At 35.6% G+C, this 23,990-nt stretch overlaps 1 protein-coding gene across 4 annotated transcripts in view; it reads right to left on the reverse strand.

Moving 5' to 3' along the window:
* Nucleotides 1-50: 50 nt before the first annotated feature.
* Nucleotides 51-23,990, reverse strand: part of RAB5A (RAB5A, member RAS oncogene family) — a 30,616-nt gene continuing 6,676 nt past the window's right edge. For 3 of the 4 annotated variants that reach the window (XM_047874751.1, XM_047874752.1, XM_047874753.1), the window contains exons 3-6: nt 8,345-8,496; nt 7,911-8,033; nt 5,871-5,964; nt 51-1,492 (exon numbers count right to left, since the gene is read on the reverse strand). In XM_047874751.1, the coding sequence (XP_047730707.1) occupies nt 1,377-1,492; nt 5,871-5,964; nt 7,911-8,033; nt 8,345-8,496 (485 nt within the window). In that variant the 3' untranslated portion in view covers nt 51-1,376. Of the gene's footprint in view, nt 1,493-5,870; nt 5,965-7,910; nt 8,034-8,344; nt 8,514-12,598; nt 12,770-23,990 lie in introns of all 4 variants that reach the window. The other variant, XM_047874754.1, reaches the window with a different exon arrangement.

Genomic DNA, 23,990 nt, shown 5'->3' on the forward strand with positions numbered 1-23,990 from the left:
CCATTTATATATGTTCACTGTTCCATGTCAAAAAAAGAGAAAAACCAGTATTTGCTTTTTATACCACTTTATTCCAACCTGAGCACCTCAATATAAAACTAAACACTGGTGAACTGTTTTCCTTACTAATTCTGAATTACTGTAAATGTACAAGTTCTGCTAGCAGTTCAACACTTAAATAGATTAAATCATCTCTGACACATGGTAGATTTCATATAATGAAAATACCTAAAACAATTAGTGCAATATACTGAACTGATCAAAATAAAATGAACTTTGGAAAACAAGGCTGCAAGATTGTTACTAACATACGGCAATATTTATGTTACAAATTACTGGTACATTGTTTATTATGGTTCTAGCCATGTAGGAACAACTGGAGCCCCTTCCTTTCAAAGGGAGAGAAAAGGTAAAATTAGCTGTTTTAGTAACTGTACATTTTGTATACTTTTAAGCAACTCTTAAATATTACAGAAAAAGTAATAAACATATATGGAGACTACAGTGCAGTACCCTATTTACAGTACAGCTGAGGATCAAATTTAAAATAATCAAGTTTGAATGTACATAATTGTTAGTGCATTGATTATATTACGTCCAAAGGGAACGACAGCCCCCTCCCTGCCCCCAAACAACAAAACCTATGTAATGGCCAGCAGTGATTGAACAGAAATCATAGACACCTGGTTTGTTTCATTTCTGTTGAAGAGCTCACATGTTTGAAGGGAACACTATCCATTAAGATCAGTTTTCATATTCCTAAAACAAGAGATTATATTTGACTTTTTTTTACCCCACTAAAAATACCAGGACAGCTATAATTTAGATGCCACTAATGTTCATTTTTTTCACCCTTTCACTAAAGATGTGGCACTGTTTTCTTGTGGTTAATTTGTTAAAACGTGGAATGTACATTTTAAATATGCATACTAAGAGAAATTACCAGTTGCCTGAATACCATAGCTAAGCATAAATATCCTTAGAATCTCCTTCTAAAAAAAGAACGTTTTCTGAAAAGCCCAAATTAATAAGTTCCAAATCTTTTTCATAGAAGTGGCTGGTTAACTGTGGGTTTTCATCATCATTTGTCTCTATCCCTGGTGATGAGAAATGATTCCCCCTAACCGTCCAAGGAAACAAGCATACACACACAGCTCTCATTCCCCCTTTCTACTTCTGAAACATTAGTCAGAGGGTCACATGCATGTTATTAAAAATTAAGTTCAAAACACTTAAAATAATTCTGTATTAGAAACTTGACTCTATCATAAGTCTCTTCTTTTTGGAAGTCATACTGGGCTGGTTAAATGCTCCAATTCCACTGTCATTAACATCGAGGAAGCAGAAGAGTATTCCAGCAAGTTCAAACTGGAGGTTTAGTTACTACAGCACTGACTCCTGGTTGGCTGCGTGGGTTCAGTAAGGTCTACTCCTCTTCCTCTGGCAGAATTTGCTCCTGGATTCTGTGGTTCATTCTTTGGCAACTTTTTAGCTGAGAGACAAATTGTCAAAATACACACAATTAGAATATTCATATTAGAATTACTTTCATCTACTTACTTAAAATCTTTTTTTTTTTTTTTTTTCCAGCTAGGTTAACCCAAAGAATCACACAGCAGTATGTTCATTCTTTTCAAATGTTTACTGAGTACCTACCAAATACTATGGACTGGTCAGTCCTTAGGTCAGTGGAGTTACACACATAAAATTAAAACTTAATTTACTAGAGCTATATTTAATCCTTTATATATTTTCAGTTAATAATACCAGAAAAGTTATACTTTATTTGATAATCATTAATACTTCTATTGTTTAAGAAAATCTAAGTTAATAATGATGGCCAGCCAGTAAGTTTATAAAGAATCTTAGCTTTTACCAATATTCTCTAGACTGCCATAAATACTTTTCTGGAACAATTTGGGATTATAAACAAGTACCATCACCATCATCCCGTAAGAACCTGTCCTCTTACTGTGCTACCTAATTATCATCCCAAATTCTGGCAGGTCACATCTCCTATTTTCTTCCTGGTTACACAGACTTTACCCTTCAAACATCTACCGCTTTCCTTTTTTATGTCTGATCAAGAACCCTAATCCGAGTCACCAGTAGCTCTGCCTAGTTATGAGTTGCCTTGATTCTGAAGGTTCTATCTCAAAAAGTTGTTTCCCAATTTTGAGTCAGGTGATCTTGGCTTGCCACATTTGGATGAAGCCCTCAACCAGCAATCAGGGTTTTAGTTCTGCTAAACTCCATACAGCTAATGGCTGTTCTCTGGAGCCTGGATCTCTCTGATTTAAAAATTCACCTGTTACATACACTCTGCTTAGATCCCAAAGATCCTTGATGGGGGTTCACTAAATATTAACTAACTCTAAGAGTATGGATTATAAAGGTGACTAGATACATTGGTCTCTATCAACCTTGGAGAGGGACGACTATGGCTGAGTTCTAGCTTTACCTTAGCCTTGGCTCAGGTTAAACAAAAGTTAAACATGTTCTACTTCAGTATCTGAATGCCATGAGCATTAACCATCTTTAGAATCCCCAACAATTTAGAATCCCATTCCACCTTAATGGAAGTGAGAACCAGGAACACTGAAGTTTGGGAAGAAAAGCCTTCACCTTGGGCCACTTCTCTAGAAATGGCTCTATGGATTGTAGGGTAAATGGTAATAAAATGGCAAATTTCCAGTCAAATGTATTTTCAAACAAAGCCTTGTAGGGACAAAGAGTAGGCTAGCATTTATAAACTTTATTATAATACTAAGTTAGGTTTTGGACTGAGTGATCATTTCTTCCCTTTAGTATACTCCATGGGCTTTCTGTAATTAGATCTGAATGAAATTAGGAGGTTGCAGGAAATAAATTGGAATGAGGAATTTTGGCTTCTATTGGTTTACTGTGCAAAGATTAAACTAAAACACAACTCTGAGAAGCAGTCTCCTGTCTCCTATCGTATTAAGCATTACCAAAGTGAAGCTGATACTATTTGTTTGGTATATGGATAATTGGAGTTTACCAATTTGCCCCTGAATTAGGATTGTTAACAGGCTAAAATCCTGGATCAAGCTAATGAAGATGTGCAACGAAAGAAGCTATGCAATCATGATCTTATCAAATTGAAAGAGGATGATAAGTTTATTGTAGATTTTCTCCCACTAAGTAACTACTCCCTAAGTCAGTAAGAGTGAAAATATGAGTGCACTGTGTGATCTAAGTTACTAACCTGGTAAGAGAAATAGGCCACAAATCAATTTATGCTTGGTATTTCTTTCAAGGGAAGGAACACTGCAATTTCAGGAAAAAAACTGGCAATTCTAATATGTAGGCTACTCTCTGACTTTCTGACTGGAAAAAAACATTATTATTAGCACATCTGAATAAAAGGTACAAATTAAATAAAGCCCATTTGGGGGCAACTGGCTGGCTCAGTCCGTAGAGCATGTGACTCTTGATCTTAGGGTTGTGAGTTCAAGCCCCACAGCGGACACAGAGATTTCCTTGATTTGTTACTAGCCTTTTAGATATGGTTCTGGGTATAATCTATTCTATTAATAAAAAGAGCGTATTATTGCCCAATCCTTCACAAGTATGTCCCTAATAAACTTCAAACCTGAGTTTTGCAGTAAATTATTTTATACAACAGTAAGGTTTTTTCCTAATGAGCCACCATTAAACTCTCTTGCCTAGTGAAAGATATTCTGACAGTACTTGCAGCATTTACTCTGTTCTTTAGCCTCTGAATCAGCTGTTAATTGGTTAATTTGTATGACTTTTGTAAAAAAAGAATATTTCTTATTTGGGGATAAGTTTATGGGCACCCCAGTTAAAAATCATTGCCGGGGCGCCTGGGTGGTGCAGTCGGTTGAGCGTCCGACTTCAGCCAGGTCACGATCTCGCGGTCCGGGAGTTCGAGCCCCGCGTCAGGCTCTGGGCTGATGGCTCAGAGCCTGGAGCCTGTTTCCGATTCTGTGTCTCCCTCTCTCTCTGCCCCTCGCCCGTTCATGCTCTGTCTCTCTCTGTCCCAAAAATAAATAAACATTGAAAAAAAAATTAAAAAAAAAATCATTGCCATATAATAAAAATGTTTGGGAATGAGAAGGGCTTGGTGCATGAATAGTGCAGAGAGAATAAAATGCGAGAGCCACCAAAGTAGACCATTCTCACAGAATCTACACCTTAAAGTTACTGGAAGGAGGTTGGGGGGCCTGGGCAGCTCAGTCAGGCAGGAATCCAACTTCTGCTCAGGTCATGATCTCTTGTGCTCTGTGCTGACAGCTCAGAGCCTGGAGCCTGCTTCAGATTCTGTGTCTCCCTCTCTCTGCCCCTCCCCCTGGTTGTGCTCTCTATCAAAGAATAAATAAACATTAAAAAAAAAAAATTACTGGAAGGAGGTTTAAGGTCAATAGAAATACTTATATTTTTGTTACAGAAAATAGAAAGCATCCTTATTAGTATGCTAACTTCATTGCTTTATAATCAACAAATGTGGAATCACAATCATTATTAGTTAAAATTACCTTAAAGGAAAAAGTAAGAGCACTAGGTAGGTCAAATGACCACTGAGCTACTATAAAGCATGTTATTTATATATTTAAAAAAATTTTTTTTAATGTTAATTTTTGGAGAGAGACATAGCGTGAGCAGGGGAGAGGCAGAGTGAGAGGGAGACAGAGAATCTGAAGCTGGTTCCAGACTCTGAGCTGCCAGCACAGAGCCCAACGCAGGGCTTGACCCCATGTATTGTGAGATCATAACTTGAGCCAAAGTCGGATGGATGCTTAACCAACTGACCCACCCAGGAGTCTCAAGCGTGTTGTTTATATTGTTCAGAGCACCTCTGTGCCTCAGTGCTTTGAAACTTTCTCCATTGAAATATTTGATTACAATAATTTGCATACTTACATAACATGTGCATACTTGAGTTATATTTGCCAATCAGTGGTTTGAAAAGAACGTGAGAAAGAAAAATAGCCCTTGTTCAGGGCAAAGAGCACATGAACACAGTCATTCATCAGTGAGAAAGAAATCTCTTTATGCCCATATTTTGCCCTGATAAATATTTTAAATTTTTTTTTTTAAGTTTGTTTATTTTTGCAGAGAGAGAGAAAGACAAAGAGAGGATGAGTGGGAGAGGGGCAGAGAGAGAGGGAGACACAGAATCTGAAACAGGCTCCAGGCTCTCAGCTGTCAGCACAGAGCCCGACGCGGGGCTTGAACTCACGGACAGCGAGATCATGACCTGAGCTGAAGTCGGACACTCAACCGACTGAGCCACCCAGGTGCCCCTGTCCTGATAAATATTGCTCTGAGCTTATTTTCCTTTTCTATAAAAAGTATAATCTAATAGAAAAACATATTTATCCAAACTTCTCATTGAAATCTTTAGACATATATCTGCTTGAACTATTAGCTCAAAGTCCAGGCTTTCAACTCACCTAGAAGAAATTTAACTAAACTGAAAAGTGCTATAACCTAATAAATAGATAATAGTCTTTCAAATTTAACAATATTACTAACAAAATAATTCTTGGAACGGATCTAGAAGAGAAGAATCATTTAAAAAAAAAAATCAAGAATTTTTAAAAGGATTGGGCACCTGGGTGGCTCAGTCAGTTAAGTGTCTGGCTCCTGCTTTAAGCTCAGGTCATGGTCTCATGGTTTATGGGATCAAGCCCCACTTCTGGCTCTGCACTAACAGCATGGAGCCGGCTTGGGATTCTCTATCTCCCTCTCGGCCCCTTGCCTGCTTGTGCTTGCATGCTTAGTGCTCTCTCAAAACAAATAAATAAATAAATTTAAAAAAGACAAACCAAATATGCCCCAGTGTAATTTGTTTTGCCTACATTTACTGTTTGAAAACTTACCTATTGCCATGAATATTTCATTTACATTCATTGATGTTTTAGCTGATGTCTCCATGAATAATAAACTGTTGTCATCTGCATAAGACTGTGCTTCCTGTTTATAGAACAAAAAAATGAGATAAATACTTTGCACATACTATACCTGCCTTATTTTTGTTATAGAAAAAGAGGCTTATTACTACTCCAACTTGACTACCTATAATCAGCAACTGGGTAATAAGCAATTACTACTAAAGGTAATAGGGAGATAACAGCACTCTTGTAGGATACCTTTTCAAATTTCTTTTTGCCTTAACTTCTTGCACTATTCCATTCTGATTCATCTGATCTGACATTAAAATTTGATTTCAAATAGTGAGTTCCAGAGGGTGGAAAACTCTCCTATTCTAAATATAAAAGTCTCTTCGATCTCTATAGCAAACTTTATTTATGCTCATTACTCACAATGAAGACAAAGGGAATCCTAGTATCTAACACTGGCTTCAAACACTAAATGGCTAACAATATTTTGAGTATGTCATGAACCATTCCTTTAAAAATTACTATATTTTTGTCATGCTTTACATTTTACATATATTATTGCCTTTAAGCCTCACAGTTGTGAAGAGCAACCAATTATCTTTCCAATTTAAAGAAAAAAAATGAGGTTCCTTTGAATTGTGTGAGAGGGCCACTTTTGACTGTAACAACTGCTCTATCTCCCACACTCTATGCTGGGGACGAACCATCTCAGGGTAATAGATATTATACCTCATAGGACTGTAACCAGAATTAAATAAAATCACAATTGCAATGGTAGCAATATGCTCAGCTTACTACCTAATGGTGCAAGAAATAGTAGTTCCCTTTCAGTCCATGTACTCCACCAACAGCCATCATCAAAGACAATTATGCCACCACTGATACTATACTATATATATATAGTACACACTACATATATATATATAGTATATACACATACACACACTATATATATACAGTATAGTATGCAGTGTACAGTTTCTACTATATACCATATATAGTAGAGAAACTAAAGAGGGAGAGAAGAGGGAAAGTTTAAAAATGTCTAACTAGGGGCGCCTGGGTGGCGCAGTCGGTTAAGCGTCCGACTTCAGCCAGGTCACGATCTCGCGGTCCAGGAGTTCGAGCCCTGCGTCAGGCTCTGGGCTGATGGCTCGGAGCCTGGAGCCTGTTTCCGATTCTGTGTCTCCTTCTCTCTCTGCCCCTCCCCCGTTCATGCTCTGTCTCTGTCCCAAAAAAATAATAAAAAACGTTGAAAAAAAAATAAAAAAAAAAATGTCTAACTAGGGACATTTGTTTTAAATAATTTTACTTTAGGGGTGCATGGGTGGCTCATTGGCTGGGTGTATGACTTTGGCTCAGGTCATGATCTCATGATCTGTGAGTTTAAGCCCCACATTGGACTCGCTGCTGTCAGAGCAGAATGCACTTGAGATTCTCCGTCCCCTTCTCTCTCTGCCCCTTCCCTACTCATGCTCTTTCTCAAAAATAAACACAGGTAAGTAAATAAATAATTGTGCTTTATTTTGCAGAAGGGAACATTCTTAGTTAGCTAGAATAAATAACCTATAAGTGGATTTTTGAGCCTTCATTTTTGAAGGCCCGTTTAAGAACCACGTAGTATAAGCTGTATGTGTATATGTGTATGTATGCTAATATAAACATTGGCAGATAAATAAAAAAGGTTAGGAAGGATACTAAAGTATGTGTGGGGGTGGAGGGATTAGGGTAGGAGGCAATCAATAATCTTTTGCTTTATAGATTTCTGCACTATTTGTGAAAAATCACTTCTTTTGTAATTGTTTAGATCAACAAAATCTTTGAGAGTATTTATATATTACAATTATGGGAAGATATTTAAAAATTCAGATTTGTCATGAGAAGCATTTTATTACATACAGTAGATCAACATTTCCTTAAAAAAATGATATTTTCTATTATTTGCATGGCTTTAAAATAACTAATTCAAGTGTAGATACAGAAGGAAAATTTACAATACATATGTGCCTTCAAACATACCTGGAAATCGACAGCTCTTTTATTTGCAAGGTCAGCCTTGTTTCCTGATAAAGCTATTACAATGTTAGGACTGGCTTGCCTCTGAAGTTCTTTAACCCAGTTTTTGGCTCTGGCAAAGGACTCCTGGGAAACAAAGAAACAGCTATTTGGCACAGGCTCAAAAAATGGTTAGGGAGAGTCTCTGTAAGTAAGACAAAGCTACAAACTCTTCAATGTAACTCGAAAAGAAGTGCTTAGGATTATTGTATTATTTGAGACAATTTCATCTTTTTTTTTTTTTAATCAGTTCTTCCATTTCATGAAAGCTTTGGCAGAAATGTCATGGTTGGGTATCGAAAAAAAAAAGTTAAAAAAAAACTTTTCTCTAATTGAAATTCTGAATACAAGAAATGTATAGTCAAAGTAGTTTCAGTGTAGTATACATTTCTACTTACCTCATTTGTGATATCATATACAACTATGGCTGCTTGTGCTCCTCTGTAGTACATTGGTGCTAGGCTATGGTATCGTTCTTGACCAGCTGTATCCCATATTTCAAACTTTACTGTTGTGTCATCAAGACACACAGTTTGGGTTAGAAAAGCAGCTGAAAGAAGAAAATGTCTGCAATAAGTTTAGCATCATTTCCCCCCTAATATTTTCACAGTATAGAAACCACCTGGACATAGGATACACTGTACATGCACAGTTAATAGTGGCTTTAGACACCTGAAAGGTCTGTGCTTCAAATCTTGATATACATACATGCTTGTTAGACCTTCATAGTAAAATCAGATTCAAAGATTTTTCTATATTCTTAAAAAGTTTATTGTAACACTAAATAGGTTTAGTAACATTTCTTAAATCGCTCTACACATTACAAATTTAAGAATTTTTAAATTTTAAAACAGTTCAAGAAATATACACTGATATTCTTGAAAAATTGCAAGGGGCGGGGAGCTGATAGAGAGGACGGGCATACCTATACCTACACCACCTACATTGTCAACCCCACGCCCCCTGCTCCATTCTCCTGGTATTTATTGGCATAGTCTGGTGATTTAGTTCCAGTCCTTTAAGACTAAGTATTTTTTGTTATGATGTTTTTCCTTCAAAACATGATAAAACTTTAATTTTCATAATCGTTATGAACTCAACCTAAACTTAATTTGTTAAATTCAGATTCAATATTGACTCCTGTTTCAGTCCTTGCCATAAGGACTTTCTGCATATGTGCTCTTTCATCAGTTCTTTTCTTAGATTTTAACAAGAAAGTATCCTTTTTTAAAAAAAGTAATTTCTACACCAAACATCAGGCTCAAACTCATGAGCAAGAGTTGCAAGCTCTACTGAGCCAAGTAAAGTATTATTTTATGGAGATATTTTTCTTTTAAGGTTAAGAAGTTCGCTGTCCAATCTTGCAAATTACATATCATTTATTTTCTGAACTGCTTCTTGAGAATAGGAAGTAAAATTTCCATCATAATCCTCTTAGCTCTAGGAATAAACATCAGAAAAAACACTGTAACGGATACTTTAAAAAAATGAAAAGAAATCGATTCATAAAAGGTAGTTTATAATCAAGTGAATTGAACTTTAAAATATCAGTTGTTAGGGGGTGCCTGGGTGGCTCAGTTGGCTAAGCATCCAACTCCTGATTTCAGCTCAGGTCATGATCTTATGGTTCCTGAGATAGAGCCCTGCATTGGGCTCTGTGCTGACAGTGCAGAGCCTGCTTGGAATTCTCTCTTCCTCTCTGCCCTTCCCCTACTCATTCTTTCTCTCACTCTCAAAATAAACTAAAAATTGTTAGAGTAAGTTTCTAAGTGTAGCTAGCTGCACTAAAATAAAGATACTTAGAACCAGACCTACACTTAGCCATTTTTTAGCAGCATGCTGACATCTTACAGTTGTTTTCCTTCGTTAACTTTGGTAATTAATCCTCTGCTACTCTATCATTCATTATAAATTAGTATGCCCTTCCCTTTTACTTTCGGCTCAAGGTATGATTATTCAACTTTCTCCCAAACTGGCACAGAATTAAGTTATAAAATTTTCTAAAACTCTGGGGTGCCTGGGTGGCTCAGTCCGTTGAATGTCAGACTTTGGTTCAGGTCATGATCTCACAGTTCATGAGTTCAAGCCCCGCCATCAGGCTCTGTGATGACAGCTTGGAGCCTGGAGCCTGGAGCCTGCTTCACATTCTGTGACTCCCTCTCTCTCTGCTCTTCCCCTGTTCACACACTGTCTCTCTCTCAAATATAAATAAAGGTTAAAATTTTTTTTTTCTAAAACACTGTCCTATCATGCAAGAGAATTATGATCCATTTCTGTAAACTGTAGTTTATCTAGTGATGTCAATTTTTCATAAGTGATTCACTAGTTAATATCACATGTGCTGAATAAGCCAAGTCTAATTAGATATTTTATTTTACCTTAAATATAGTATTTATTTTTCACTGTATTTTTATAAGGTCAACTGGTTGCTGGCTTTATATTAGCAACTATAACCTTCTCAGTTTTATAAATGTCATAATTGGAAATATCTTTATCTTAAGCAGATTCTAATGAATAGTTCTGTGAATTCTCAGAAGTAGCTAATCACAATTAAAATATGTTCTAATTCATTGACCTTAACATACAAAATTAGCAAAAATATTCCATTTACTTAAATCCTGTATATATGGTAAAGGACACCAAAAAAAGCACCACGTCACTTTTTCAGTCATGAAAAGTTCTTCTGCAGAATCAAAAAATATTTTTAAACACTTAAGCCTCAAAAACAATACTCCTTTATTTCATAAAATGAAAAAAGGAAAAAGATGCATCACAAACTATAGGCTATTTCTCAAACTATACTGTTTGATGCAACTTGGAAAAAAAAAACTGGATAATTTGCATTCAGACTGTTTTCTCTTTTCTATGTTCACAAATACACTGGGAGTAAAAACATTCATTTACACTTCCATAAATCAACTCTAGGCTCAGAGACATAATTAATAGTTATGCTGCCTTAAAGGAAATATAATCTGAATCTCAAACCAGTTAAAGATATTACAAAAGGCTACCAATCTTTTTCTAATAAATGCATGTACAAAAACGACAAATAAAATACAGGCAAGGAAATTTCAACAAATACATTAAAACAACAATAACCCATAACTATAGATTCACAATCACAAAGCACTCACACCAGCAGGCTAAAAAAGAAAAACCATGTATTTAAATAAATGACAAAAGGGCATTTGAGGCAATATCCATTCCTAATATACATGTAGGAATCTTCCTTAAAGTTTATCAAGTGTCTATTGTAAGCCTGAAATTAGCATTTTGCTTAATAGGAAAGCACTTAAACAGTCTCTCTAAATCTAGAAACCAAACAAGAATGTCCACCATCACCATTATTTATTAACATTTCAAATATCCTTATAATAAAATAGATTATTGTGGGGTGCCTGGGTGGCTCAGTCGGTTAAGCGTCCGACTTCAGCTCAAGGGCTCAGGTCATGATCTCGCAGTTCTCGTGGGTTCGAGCCCGCATCGGGCTCTGTGCTGACAGCTCAGAGCCTGGAGCCTGCTTCAGACTGTGTCTCCTTCTCTCTCTCTGCCCCTCCCCCACTTGTGCTCTGTCTCTCTCTCAAAAATAAATAAATGTAAAAATAAAAAAATTAAAAAAAAAAAATTATTGAAAAGAGATTATTTTTAAGAGGCATGACTGACAAGGAAATCCAAAGGCATTAACTAAAAAAAAACAGATAAAATAATGAGTTCTTTAAATGGGCTAGAACAGATCAAAGTCAACAGCCTTACAACACACTGGCAATAACCAGGGTTTTAGTTGTTATGCTTGGAGGAAAATGGATCCCAATTATATTAACAAAGAACAAGAACAATCAATTCACTTAACTCCTCTTAGCATCCTTCATCACACCCTATTTAATAGCCCCCAACTCTGTGCCATGAACATTTTCACATTTTTTATAAACACTGATTTATGTAATCTTTTTCTTCTAGACTAGGAGTCTCTTGGGAAATTACTGTTAGCTATTCTTCTCCATACCCAATAATAAAAATCCCAGTTCATATAAATATTGAAAATGTTTGCTAAAAGAAGTTCATAAAAGATATGTCTATTTTGGGGGTATCTTTGATAACATCTGAATAGACAAATAGTTCCCAAATGGGGAAAAAAAAATAGACATTTCAAAAGGCCTCTCTCTACCCAAGTTATTATATAACTAACACAGTATCAAACAAAATACCATCAAGATCTCTTTAACTTGGTTAACACCATACTGTTATTCATGTGCTATGATAGAGCATAATGATGGGGGTGGAAAAAAAGTAACAGTATTAAGAGGCCAGGGGGATGGGGTTTTAGGGTACATCAAAACCACATTAAAACAATTAAAAGTGCTGTAGTGCCACAAGAACAGAAATATTATGTTATGGGACAATTCAGTGTTATTGAAACATTACATACTGCAAGGCCATCATGATTCCCTAATGTTCGCAAATTTTCAAATACCTCCCCCATAAAACTTAACTTCCCCCATAAAACTCAGTGAAGTACAGTTGACATCTTCAAATCCTTAATGCTTCTAAAATCACATTGCTAATCATTTATAAAGTTATAAAAATAAATTCTGACACTCAAAATATACACTACTACATCGATACTGTAGCAACATTAACCACCACCAACTTACCTTAATCTGCACAACCACTTTAATTTATCCAAAACGTCTATTTTCTGGCTAAGAACCATCACTTTCTTAGACCTCTTCATTTTCTCTTCACTTCATCACCAGCACTAGCAGTTGGTTTTCTTTTCGGGCCCATATTTCACAAAGAAACAGCTTTTATCACTTCGAGAGTTACTGTGTACGCGACGACAAGTAGAGAAAAACAAAGCTGTGTTGAGATGTGGGTGCTGGCCTGTCTAATAGGCTCCCTCTTTGAGCTACAAGATCAGTTCCTATTGGTGAGCCTGGCAGCAAGCAAGTAACATTTCAGTTTCAGCAAAACTACAAATTAGCAAATCACAGACCTTGCAGTCAGCTGAGATAGCTGAAACTGTAAATGTTAAATCTGCAAATACCAAAGGCCTATAGTGTGCAAGACCTTCGTAAATAATAAGCAAGGAAGAGACACTGCAATACAATGAGCCAGGGGAAAAATATCCAAAGCATTATCCGGATAATAGCATTGTCCAAAGGTTAATAAATCAGAGTTTAATCTAACAACTAAAATGATTCTACGTGAATTGAACAGAAGGGCATAATAGAGAAAAACCAAGGAACCAATACCACCCCAACCCTCAACTTTGTATCAAATCTGATAGAAAAGGATTATGTTATTAGAATTGACCAAAAATCCTATATGACTATCAGTTTGATTACATAAAAAAATTTGAGATTTTATCTGCCAACATGTATCATACACCCATAACACAGGGATGAACACAGTTTTGGAAAATTTCTACAGTGAATATTAAAGGGTTAAATTTTAATATGTAGATAGCTCATATAAATCTTAAGCAAAACTCCCAAAGCATCAAGGATAAATGTGTAAAGAAAATTCACAAAAGAAATATAACCTAAGGAAAAAAAAGTCAACATCACTAGTAACAAAATCATCCTTACAGCAAAAAGTCGAAAGAAAAGTTATTTTACTTCCTTATGAAAAAAAAAACCAACCTTGAAAAAGTGTGGCAAAAACTCACATTGCTGGTGATCTGTTTTGAAAATAATTTTGCCAACATGTAGCAAAATAATGAAAATGCTGACACTTGTTAATCTAGTACCTCATGGAATCTCCAAAAGGTGGTATGGGGAGCAGGAGAATAGGAAGAAGAAACCTTTAGAAAGAAAGAATTTTGTACTTAACAATTAGAAACAACCGAAATGTATAAATGCAAAGGTACTGGTGACTTCGTGGGTATTAAATAGCAATTACATTAAAAATGGTTAGAAAATAACCTTTAATTGCCAAAAAGTAATATATATATATATATATAAATTCCTGGTAGGTATATGGTACATCTATGTAGGAACATGACCAGAAATGCACAGAAAAAACTAAAATAACAGTAGTCTCCTCACAGTAGAATCATGACTGAATGTTCTCCCTTATACGTAGTGGATGAGGCCTTTCAAAACTGAAAGGTAAGGCATAGAATTGCTAGAGAGAAGGGTCTTGGTTGAGGTTCTCAGAAGCAGATCATAAAATCCAAGTTAGAGACTGTTTGGGAGTTGATTTGCAGAAGCAAAGTTTTTTAGAGGCAAGGAATTTAATAAATGAGTTCAATGGATCTGAATCAAACTCCAAGATGAATATCCAATCAGGGAGAAGGATGGCAGGAATTGACCGAGCAGCATCAAGAAGCAGGTACCAAAATTATCAGGGTAGAAACTGGCTTGTTGGGAAGAGTATCAATAGCAGTAATTGAGTATAATGGATTTTCTCAGATAAGCACTGACTTCAGATAATAAAATTGTACACAGAGAAGAATATACGGAAGTCTAAAGCTAACAGCAGGCAAAATAAAAAAACTAAGCCTATTATTATTTCCCATTAAAATCATATGTGCATTGTGAAGAGTACCCAGTGGATTATGACAGCAAAAACCACGTATTCAGGAAAGAGTTACATTTCAGTTAATGTAAGAAACAGAAGGGGGATAAAAAAAGACTAGGGCAGACAGGAAAACATACAGTGACTAAACCCAAAAAGAAAATACTCCAAAAGCCTGGCAACAAGGTAAAAAAAAATTAAAAAAAAAAAATTTTTTTTTTAATGTTTATTTATTTTTGAGAGAGAGACACAGCATGAATAGGGGAGGGGTCAGAGAGAGAGGGAAACACAGAATCTAAAGCAGGCTCCGGGCTCTGAGCTGTCAGCACAGAGCCCAACATGGGGCTTGAACTCACTAACTATGAGATCATGACCTGAGCTGAAGTCAGACGTTTAACTGACTTAACTTTACCTAGGTGCCCCAAGCTAAAAAAAATTTTTACTAGACGGGTACTATGTAAAAAGATGGCAATATTTCTAAAAGCAAATCCATCTTATGAGATGATCTATAAATCACTAATCACATAAGATTCATTCTTAATCAATGAGCATCTAATAAGAGATTGATCTTCAGAATACGTAAAGAAATCCTACAATTCAACAACACAAAACCTCAAACATCTAATTAAGAATTGGGCAAAGAAATAGACATTTGTCCAAAGAAGATATGCAAATGACCAAGAAGCTAATGAAAATGCTTAACATCACTAGTAGGAAAATGAAAATCAATACCACAATGAGACACTAGTTCACACCCATTAGGACAGCTATGATCAAAACAACAGAAATCAAAGAGCTGGCAAGGATATGGAAAAATTAGAACTCTTGTGCACTGATGGGAATATAAAATGGGGCACTACTGTGGAAAATGACAGATTCTTCAAAAATATTAAGCAGAATCACCAGATGATCCAGCAATTCCACCTGAGTATACACCCAAAAGATGTGAAAGCAAGGACTTCAACAGATACTTGTATACCAATGTTCATAGCAGTATTTATTCACAATACCCAGAAGGTGGAAGAAAACCCAAAATCCACAATGAAGGATCAACGGAAGATAAGCAGAATGTGGTCTTTATTATACATATGGTGGAACATTATTCCATTGTAAAAAGGAAATTCTGACACAGGAGAATATGGATGAACCTTAATGACATCTTAAGTGAAATAAGCCAATGACAAAAAGACAAATATTGTATAATTTCCCTTATATGAGATTCCTACACAGTGAAATTCTTATTGGGAAAATAGAATGGTTATTTGCTCTGGATAAAGGTGGGGGAGAATGGGAAGTTATTGCCTAATAAACAGAGTGTCAGTTGGGGAAGATGAAAAAGTTCTGAAGATGTTCAGTCCTGATGGCTGCACGTTAATGTACTGAATGTTCCAGAACTGTTACTTACTTTTGTTACTTTCATTATTATTAACGCTTATTCATTTTTGAGAGAGAGAGAGAGAGAGAGAGAGTGTGTGTGTGTGTGTGTGTGTGTGTGTGTGTGAGCAGGGGAAGGGCAGAGAGAGACAGGGAGACACAGAATCTGAAGCAGGCTCCAGGCTCTGAGTGGTCAGCATGGAGCCTGATGCGGGGCTCAAACTCACAGACAGAGAGATCATGATCTGAGCCGAAGATGGATGCTTAACCGACTGAGCCACCCAGGTGCTCCTATTTTTATTTTTTTTAAATGTTTAAATTATAAACTTTATGTCATGCATATTTTACAACAAAAAACATCCAACAACACCTAAAGGCAACTGCTGCTAAATGAATTGCAATCTTGGAAAATATTTAAGGATACCTAACTCTCTTAAAGGAATCTACTAAGCAGGACATAAGCTAGTCACATGTTACCTGCTGAACATTACCACGGTATTTCTGATACCAAACTATGAATATTGTTTTTAAATTAGTCTTAAGAATTTGAGTTTGGTTAGTATTAAGTTAGGGCCCCAAACCTGAACACTCTATGATGGGACTGATAAAATCAGTAAATGAACCTTCAAGGCTAAGAATCTGTGCTTATCCCACCACAGGCCCAAACCTTATAAAGTCTTTTCTCACCAGATTGGATTTATATAACAAGGATGTATCAAACAATAAACTGGGAAGCAGAATGAACACATTACAAAGAGGAAAGGTGAAGAAAGGGGAGAGGTTGTGAGAAGTTACTAACTAGTTTTCAGACAAATGTTCTCCAACGAACATCAATACAGAAAAAGTTAATGAAATTAACTTAGCTTTAAGGGATGTGTGTCTTTGAAAGACATTTTATCTGTGGACAATAGGTACTTTATTAAATAGTTTAAACAGTACTTTATTAAATTCCCGTAATATGCAAGGAAAAGACACTTCTGGCTTCCAGGTCTGCATGTATGGTGCTTAGAAGTAGCCACGCCATCCTAACAAGTAAAAAGATGAACTGAAAAATTGTCAACTCTTCTTTGATCTGTAAGAAAATTGAGGGGAGAAGGCAATACGCTACTCCCAAAATTGTACAGAAAGGTGGATATGGTAAGGATAACCTCAGAGCAGAAGGATGAGCAAACCAGCTCAGGTAGAAAAACCTAAGCTGTAACTGACAAATTGCTAGAAATTAAGTGTGGCCAAGTCAGAGTTAAAAACTCCAGAGGCAAAAATAAACAATCCAGACTACATCAAACTAAAAAGCTTTTGTACTTTATTTTTTTTTTAGTATTTTTTTAATGTTTGTTTATTTTTGAGACAGAGGGAGACAGAGCGCCAGTGGGGGAGCGGCAGAGAGAGAGGGAGACACAGAATTCGAAACAGGCTCTAGGCTCTGAGCTGTCAGCACAGAGCCCCATTCGGGGCTCAAACCCACGAACCCTGAGATCATTACCTGAGCAGAAGTCGGATGCCTAGCCGACTGAGACACCCAGGTGCCCCAAAGCTTTTGTACTTTAAAGGAAATCATCAACAAAATGAAAAGGTAACCTGCTGAACAGGAGAAAATATTTGTAAATGATGTATCCAATAAGGGGTTAATATGCAAAATACGTTAACAAACTCCTACAACTCAAAACACCCAAATCTGATTAAAAAATGGGCAGAGGACCTAAATACTTTTTTCCAAAGACATACAGATGGCCAACAGACACACGAAAAGATGCTCAACGTCACTAATCATCAGGGAAATGTAATTCAAAACCACAGTGAAATATCACCTCCCATCAGTCAGAGTGACCAGTTAAAAAAAAACAGAAATAACAAGTGCTGACAAGGATGTGGGGAAAAGGCAACCCTAGTGCACTGTTGGTGGGAATGTAAACTAATAAAGACACTATGGAAAACATTAAACATTAAAAAATATTAAAAATAGTAATACACAATCCAGGATTCTTACCTCTAGGTATTTACCTAAAAGAATATGAAAATGCTTATTTGAAAAGGGGGAAGCTTCTTTTTTCCCCCTTCTCTTTAGTGATACACCTTCTGCAATTGGGTTTAAGAACCTAGCACTTAATGCTTCCCCAACCTCAAGGGAACCTCTCAGATCATTAAAGTATAACTGTCTTGAAGTGACTCTTTAATGCTTAGCAATAAACCTATCCACTAAGGAAGCTTAAAAGTTCTAATATTTGTGAATTTTACAACACAGGAATGGAAAAGGACAACTTAAAGAAGGGAGAAAAGGCAAGGAAGATTTTAACTCCCAGAGTTAACAGTTACAAGAAACTTGTAATCTTAAAACATATTTAAGTTGAGCAATGACAAAAAAAAAAAAAAACAACTGGAAGTATCTCCAAGGGAGGAAAAAATTGATGAAAAGACTGGAATCCTTTTGATCCCATAATCATTAGATAAAATTATTTTTGGTTCAGTAACTACATCTAGAACTCTATCTTACAGAATTAACTCCAGAGAGAAAAAAAACATTCCAAGAAAATGTCCACAATTAGAGGATTACTTAAAACAGCAATCAAAAATACAAATATTAAATGTTCAACAATAAGAATATGGTAAAAAAAATGTGAGATTACCAGTTACTAAAATAAGTATGAATAAAACAGAGATACTGAGAAATTAACATTAATAAATGAAATAGAATAGCATCTATTAAAAATGAATTCACATAAAAATATCATGAAGTTATAGTTAACAGAAACACAATGGGCTCTAAAAATATGAAAAGATTCTTGATCTTCCTCATAATATGGCAAAATGGCAAAATCTACAAGTCTCTTTTGAGCTAATATACAGTAACAGGCACATTCTGTACATTGTTGTTGAAGGGCTGTCAGAAAATTATATCAGAACTACAAATGTATGTAACCTTTTATATAGGCAATCAACTTCTAGGAATTTATACCATAGAGATACTTGGGATACATCTGAAATTACTATGAATTATTTACTGCAATACTACATTATATTAAATTAAATTATATTAACAGCCAAAAATCTAAAACAATGTGCAAATTCAAAACTAGAGAAGTGACTTAAATATACATTGATATGATCCATGCAATGGAATACTGTTACACCTAAGAAAAATGAAGATGCTCTTCATAAAATGATATGGATAGATCTTTGACAGAATGTGTTCTCCAAGATGGCCTCAACAAGATCTCCCACACCACATTCTTCTTACATGATGCTGACACCCCTCCTTTGAATCTGTGAGTCTGTAACTAGAACATGATTGATGCTATCTATGTAACTTCTGGGGCAAGGTCATGAAAGGCCACCCAGCTTCACCTGGTACTTTTTGGGACACTCATTCTTGAACCAATCCATCAAGCTGTGAGGAAACTCAAGACAGGTGTTCTGGCTGAGGCTCCAACCAATAGCTAGCAGCAGTTGAGATTGAGTCTATCTAGCCCCAGCACTGATGGCAACCCATGAATGATCAGAAAACCATCTACAAAGCCCACTCGATTCCCAGAACCATGAGAGGATGAAATGATTTTGCTCTAAATCATCAAGTTTTGTGGTTGTTTCTAAGAAAAAAAAAAAAAAAAAAAAGTCACGTGAATATTAAAGTGAAAAATATAAGCTACATTATAGTAGCCCTGATATGTTTCAAATTGTATTAAATGGGGAAGAGACTATATAGATTAAAAGTAATAGTAACTTCCCAAGGGCATATAACAAATTTACATTGTCTTGGGTGGGGGACGGAGAGAACCCAGTGGGTTAGGAGAATATAGGAAAGAGAATTTTTAGTGTAACCTCATATAACCGTAGTAAGGTCCTCGTAAAATGCCTGCCTGTGCACCTGCCCCCCAATAATTAATATAGTGACTTGAGTCCCATATCATCAGATTATCCTCTTCTTTTTGAGTCCAAAAGCACTTGCTATCCTCAAGGATAGAAACCATGAATAACTGGTTCCTCATCCTGCTTCTACTTTCCACATCTGTATTACCTTGAAAAGAGGGTGAATGCTGTTTATCAACTTATTTCAAATATTGTTTTATAAAACTTGTAAAGCACTAAGAATATTCATTTCCAAAATCCAATATGTAGCTTCAGTAACACTTTCATCTTGAGAAATTTAATAATTTGCTAGCTAGTTTGTATTTATATCAAGCTAGCCAATGATCAAACTCCCAAAACCTCTTGAAATTATTTCCTATTGCTTTTCTCATTCTTACACATTCTTATTCTCTCCACCAAGAGGTCTGTAATAAAAGCTCTCAATGATGACTCCAAATTAGCTTATCCTATGTTAAATTCAGTACGCATCACAAGATTGCATGTAAGTAACAGCTGATTATTATAGTGTAAGATGCAAAAGGAGAAAAGAAACATTTTTCAAAAACAATGTTTTCTCTATTTTTATCAAGTCAGAATTCTTATTCTATTAACGAAGTTCTTAAAAAGCTGCCCATTCTCTCTCTCCCTCCCCTGCTTTCACCCTCTCTCCCAAAATAAATAAACCTTAAGTAAAAATAAATAAATAAAAATAAAGTTTCCCAACCCACCACATCAAATCATTCAAACCAAGTATCTTATGTGCCTCTGGTGTCTACCGAAGGTCAATTATCCACAAACCTTAAATGTTCGGAACAGAGTCAACAACAGAAAGGTAGCAAAAATAGTCCAAATGCAGCCAAAATAGATGTCATGAAGTCCAAGCACCAAAGTTTACGCAAATTTACATATTTCTTCAGTATGTAACTGAGAATATACTTCCTTTATATATACGTATGTATCCTTTTTTGGGATATATATATATATATATATATATATATATATATATAAAATAAAAAAGATCAGTCAGAAATTTAGGCCTAATTTAAATAGTGGTATGTAATACCACTTTTTATACCTTATGTGTACTCAATCTGTCTCCCATCCTAAACTGTAAGATTTGATTTCTAGTACTTAGCACAATGTTAGGAGCTTGGTAAATTTGTTGAATAAATCAATTTTAAAGAAGTTTGACAATCTTACTTCCCGGTCTGTAAGAGAATAAAAGCAGCAAATTAAACAGAGGCTGTTCGTTATAGTTAGAGCTAACTGGCAAAAACCATTCTACCAAATAGCTTTGAACACTTAAGCAGCACCAGAGGGCAATCAATGAATCAAGTAAGACAGGACAAAAACTGATGTTCAAAAACTGAAATTATGAAATAAATTTTAAGAGGAGGAAAAGATTAAAATGTACTGATTATACTGTTTAGTGTGGAAAGTACACACTAAAAAAAAAGCCTGCTCTAGAAGAATTCTTACTTACAATCCTCTCATTTTACAAATGTTCGAACAGGGCTCACAAAGTGTCCATAAAAGGTTGCCAAGACTAAAAACAAGATTACAGACTCCTAAGTGGCAGCAATGTTTAAATACTCCTGTATTACATTCTCAAGTAGGATACTAGAAAAAAAATTACTGTTAATTCTATTAAAAAATCATTTTTTAGGACAAAACTCGTATAAACTGATACAAAGTAGCCAATCTCTACCAACTTCTCTCAGTAATACAACCTATCTCAGATACTGAATACATACTTTCTAGAAGGGAATAGTACCATGCATAAAGATAATATTCTTTCACTTGAAACCAATGATTAACTTCCACAAATTTTAATTCTCACTGTATTAGAAAGAACAATGAACATTTCAAACACCATTTTTCTAATGAGTCAAAAACCGTATGCTTATGGTCTGTCTCTATCTAGGTCTTCCATCCTTTCTCAAAAGTACTTTTAATTGAGAGCAATGTGATGAAAAAAGATAAAGGTAATAAATGTAAGGGTTACAATTACAGACCTTTCTCAAGTCACAATGGGGTTAATACTGATAAACCCATCACGTTGAGAATTTGGTAAAAATGAAAAATTAATTTAATACACCTAACCTACCTTTGCTCAAATGTACTCAGAACACTTATGCTAACCTTCAATTGGGCAAAATCATCTAACACAAAACCCATTTTATAATGAATGGTTGAATATCTCATGTAATTTTTTGAATACTGTACTAAACATCAAAAATGGAATGGCTGTTACCAGTACAGAATGGTTGTGACTGTATCGGTTATTTGCCCTTGTGATCACGTGGCTGACTGGGAGCTAGAACTCACTGCCATTTCCAAGCATCACAAGAGTATTGTACCAAATACTGCCGGCTTGGAAGAAAATCAAAATTCAAAGTATGGTTTCTACTCTCTGTATTGCTTTTACACCATCATGAAGTTGAACTAAGTAGAACCACTGTAAACTGGGGATCATTTGTATACAAATCAGTCTTTCTGAAGGCTAACAAGTGAAGGGCAACAGTAGAAAGTTTGCTACTACAGGAAGAACTTAAGTTATTCAGATTTAAATTTTCTGGCTGGCTTTTCTTTCTCAGTTTAGGAGACAAGTTTAATATCTGAATACATTTAGTATTCTATTTAACAGTGTAATTTCCCCCTCTGAGAAAACTTCCACAAATAGCTTAGTTCATGTGGGTGGCATGCATTTAACGTAATATACACGACTAACTAGTTTTGTGAAAACCAATAAATGGAGAGGGAAAAATTAGTAAGAATTTATCAAGCAGAATTTTAAGAAACTTGTACATGCTTATACTATCCACTTGAATGAATCTGCAAAACCTTCATTTTTAGGATGGCTCAAATTTAGTTAAGTACTTGCTTCTATAAAGTTTTTAAAGTCTTATTTGTTCCTATAAATTTTATCTTCCAGGGGTGCCTAGGTGGCTCAGTCAGTTAAGCATCCAACTTTGGCTCAGGTCATGATCTCACAGCTCATGAGTTAGAACCCAGCATCAGGCTTTGTGCTGACAGCTCAAGAGCCTGGAGCCTGTTTAAGATTCTGTGTCTCCCTCTTTCTCTGCCCCTCCCCCACTCGCGCTGTCTCCTCCTCTCCCTCTCAAAAATAAACATTAAAAATTAAAAAAGTTTCATCTTTCAACAAAGGAAATCTAAACAGAAAAAACTTATTACTGTCATATCCTAAATCAAATGCCATGCACTATGTGGAATAGTCATAATTCCAAAATAATGTCATGCTGTAGCAATATAACAATGATAAAAATGACTCAGCAAAAAGTAATGGTGATGGTAGTGGTAACAGCTAACATTTAATAAGCATTTTACTCTGTATTACGCACTGTGCCAAGAAATTTATATGTACTTTCATTTAACCCTTACTAAAAACTTTTCTAGTTAGATACATTATTTCCATTTCATGTGAGAGCTGAGTCTGACTTACCTATGATCAAGCAGCTAATATGTGCCATGTGCTGGAACTACAATTTAAAAAGGCACTTGTTTCTTTAATTAACTTAGTGTATAATCAGTCCTTGATTACTTTTGGCAATAAAGGAGAACAGCACTGGTACAGATAACTGAAAACTATACAAAGTCCCTTAGTAAAGAGAGACAAAGCAGAGCAACCCTGATGGGACAGAGAAGGGGCCATACTCTCTTAAAGGGCCTACCAGGTTAACAGAGTTGAGGGAAGGGGTTCCCATACAAAGAGATAGAAGTCATGTGTGATGTTACCAGGACACAATACTTGTAATCCTCAAACTGGAGTAGCTGAACAAACAACATGTTTTCAAAAACCCTACTCAAACTGCAGTTTAACAAAAAGCAATTATTCCAAAAACTTTAGTGTAAATGTAATACTGACTACTCAGAACACAAAAAGCAGTGGTTCTCCAACTTCAGTATGCAACAGAATCACCTGGGAGACTTGTTAACATTTAGGATTACTGGTCCCACTTCAGTGTTTTGGTTCAATATAGGACATAGGAATTTGCATTTTTAACAAGTTCCCAGGTAATGCAGATGCTTCTGGATTACGGAACATTCTGAGAACCAGTGTGCTAAACCAAACCTCAAAAATAACAGTTACCTGCAGGAGGAATGTTAATATTCTCCCGTACAGTTCTGTGACCTAAACTTGTCTGACATTCCTTTGATGATCAGTGCATTCAAAATTAAACTCTGGTATCATTTACCTTTCAAAAGAAATGAAGAAGAGTTGAATGACTGCATCTTATTTCATTGCATATTAAAAAAAAAAAGTTTATTTACTTATTTTGGGAGTGG

This window comes from Prionailurus viverrinus, chromosome C2 (genome assembly GCF_022837055.1).
Source record: "Prionailurus viverrinus isolate Anna chromosome C2, UM_Priviv_1.0, whole genome shotgun sequence".
Classification (NCBI taxonomy): Eukaryota; Metazoa; Chordata; class Mammalia; order Carnivora; family Felidae; genus Prionailurus; species Prionailurus viverrinus.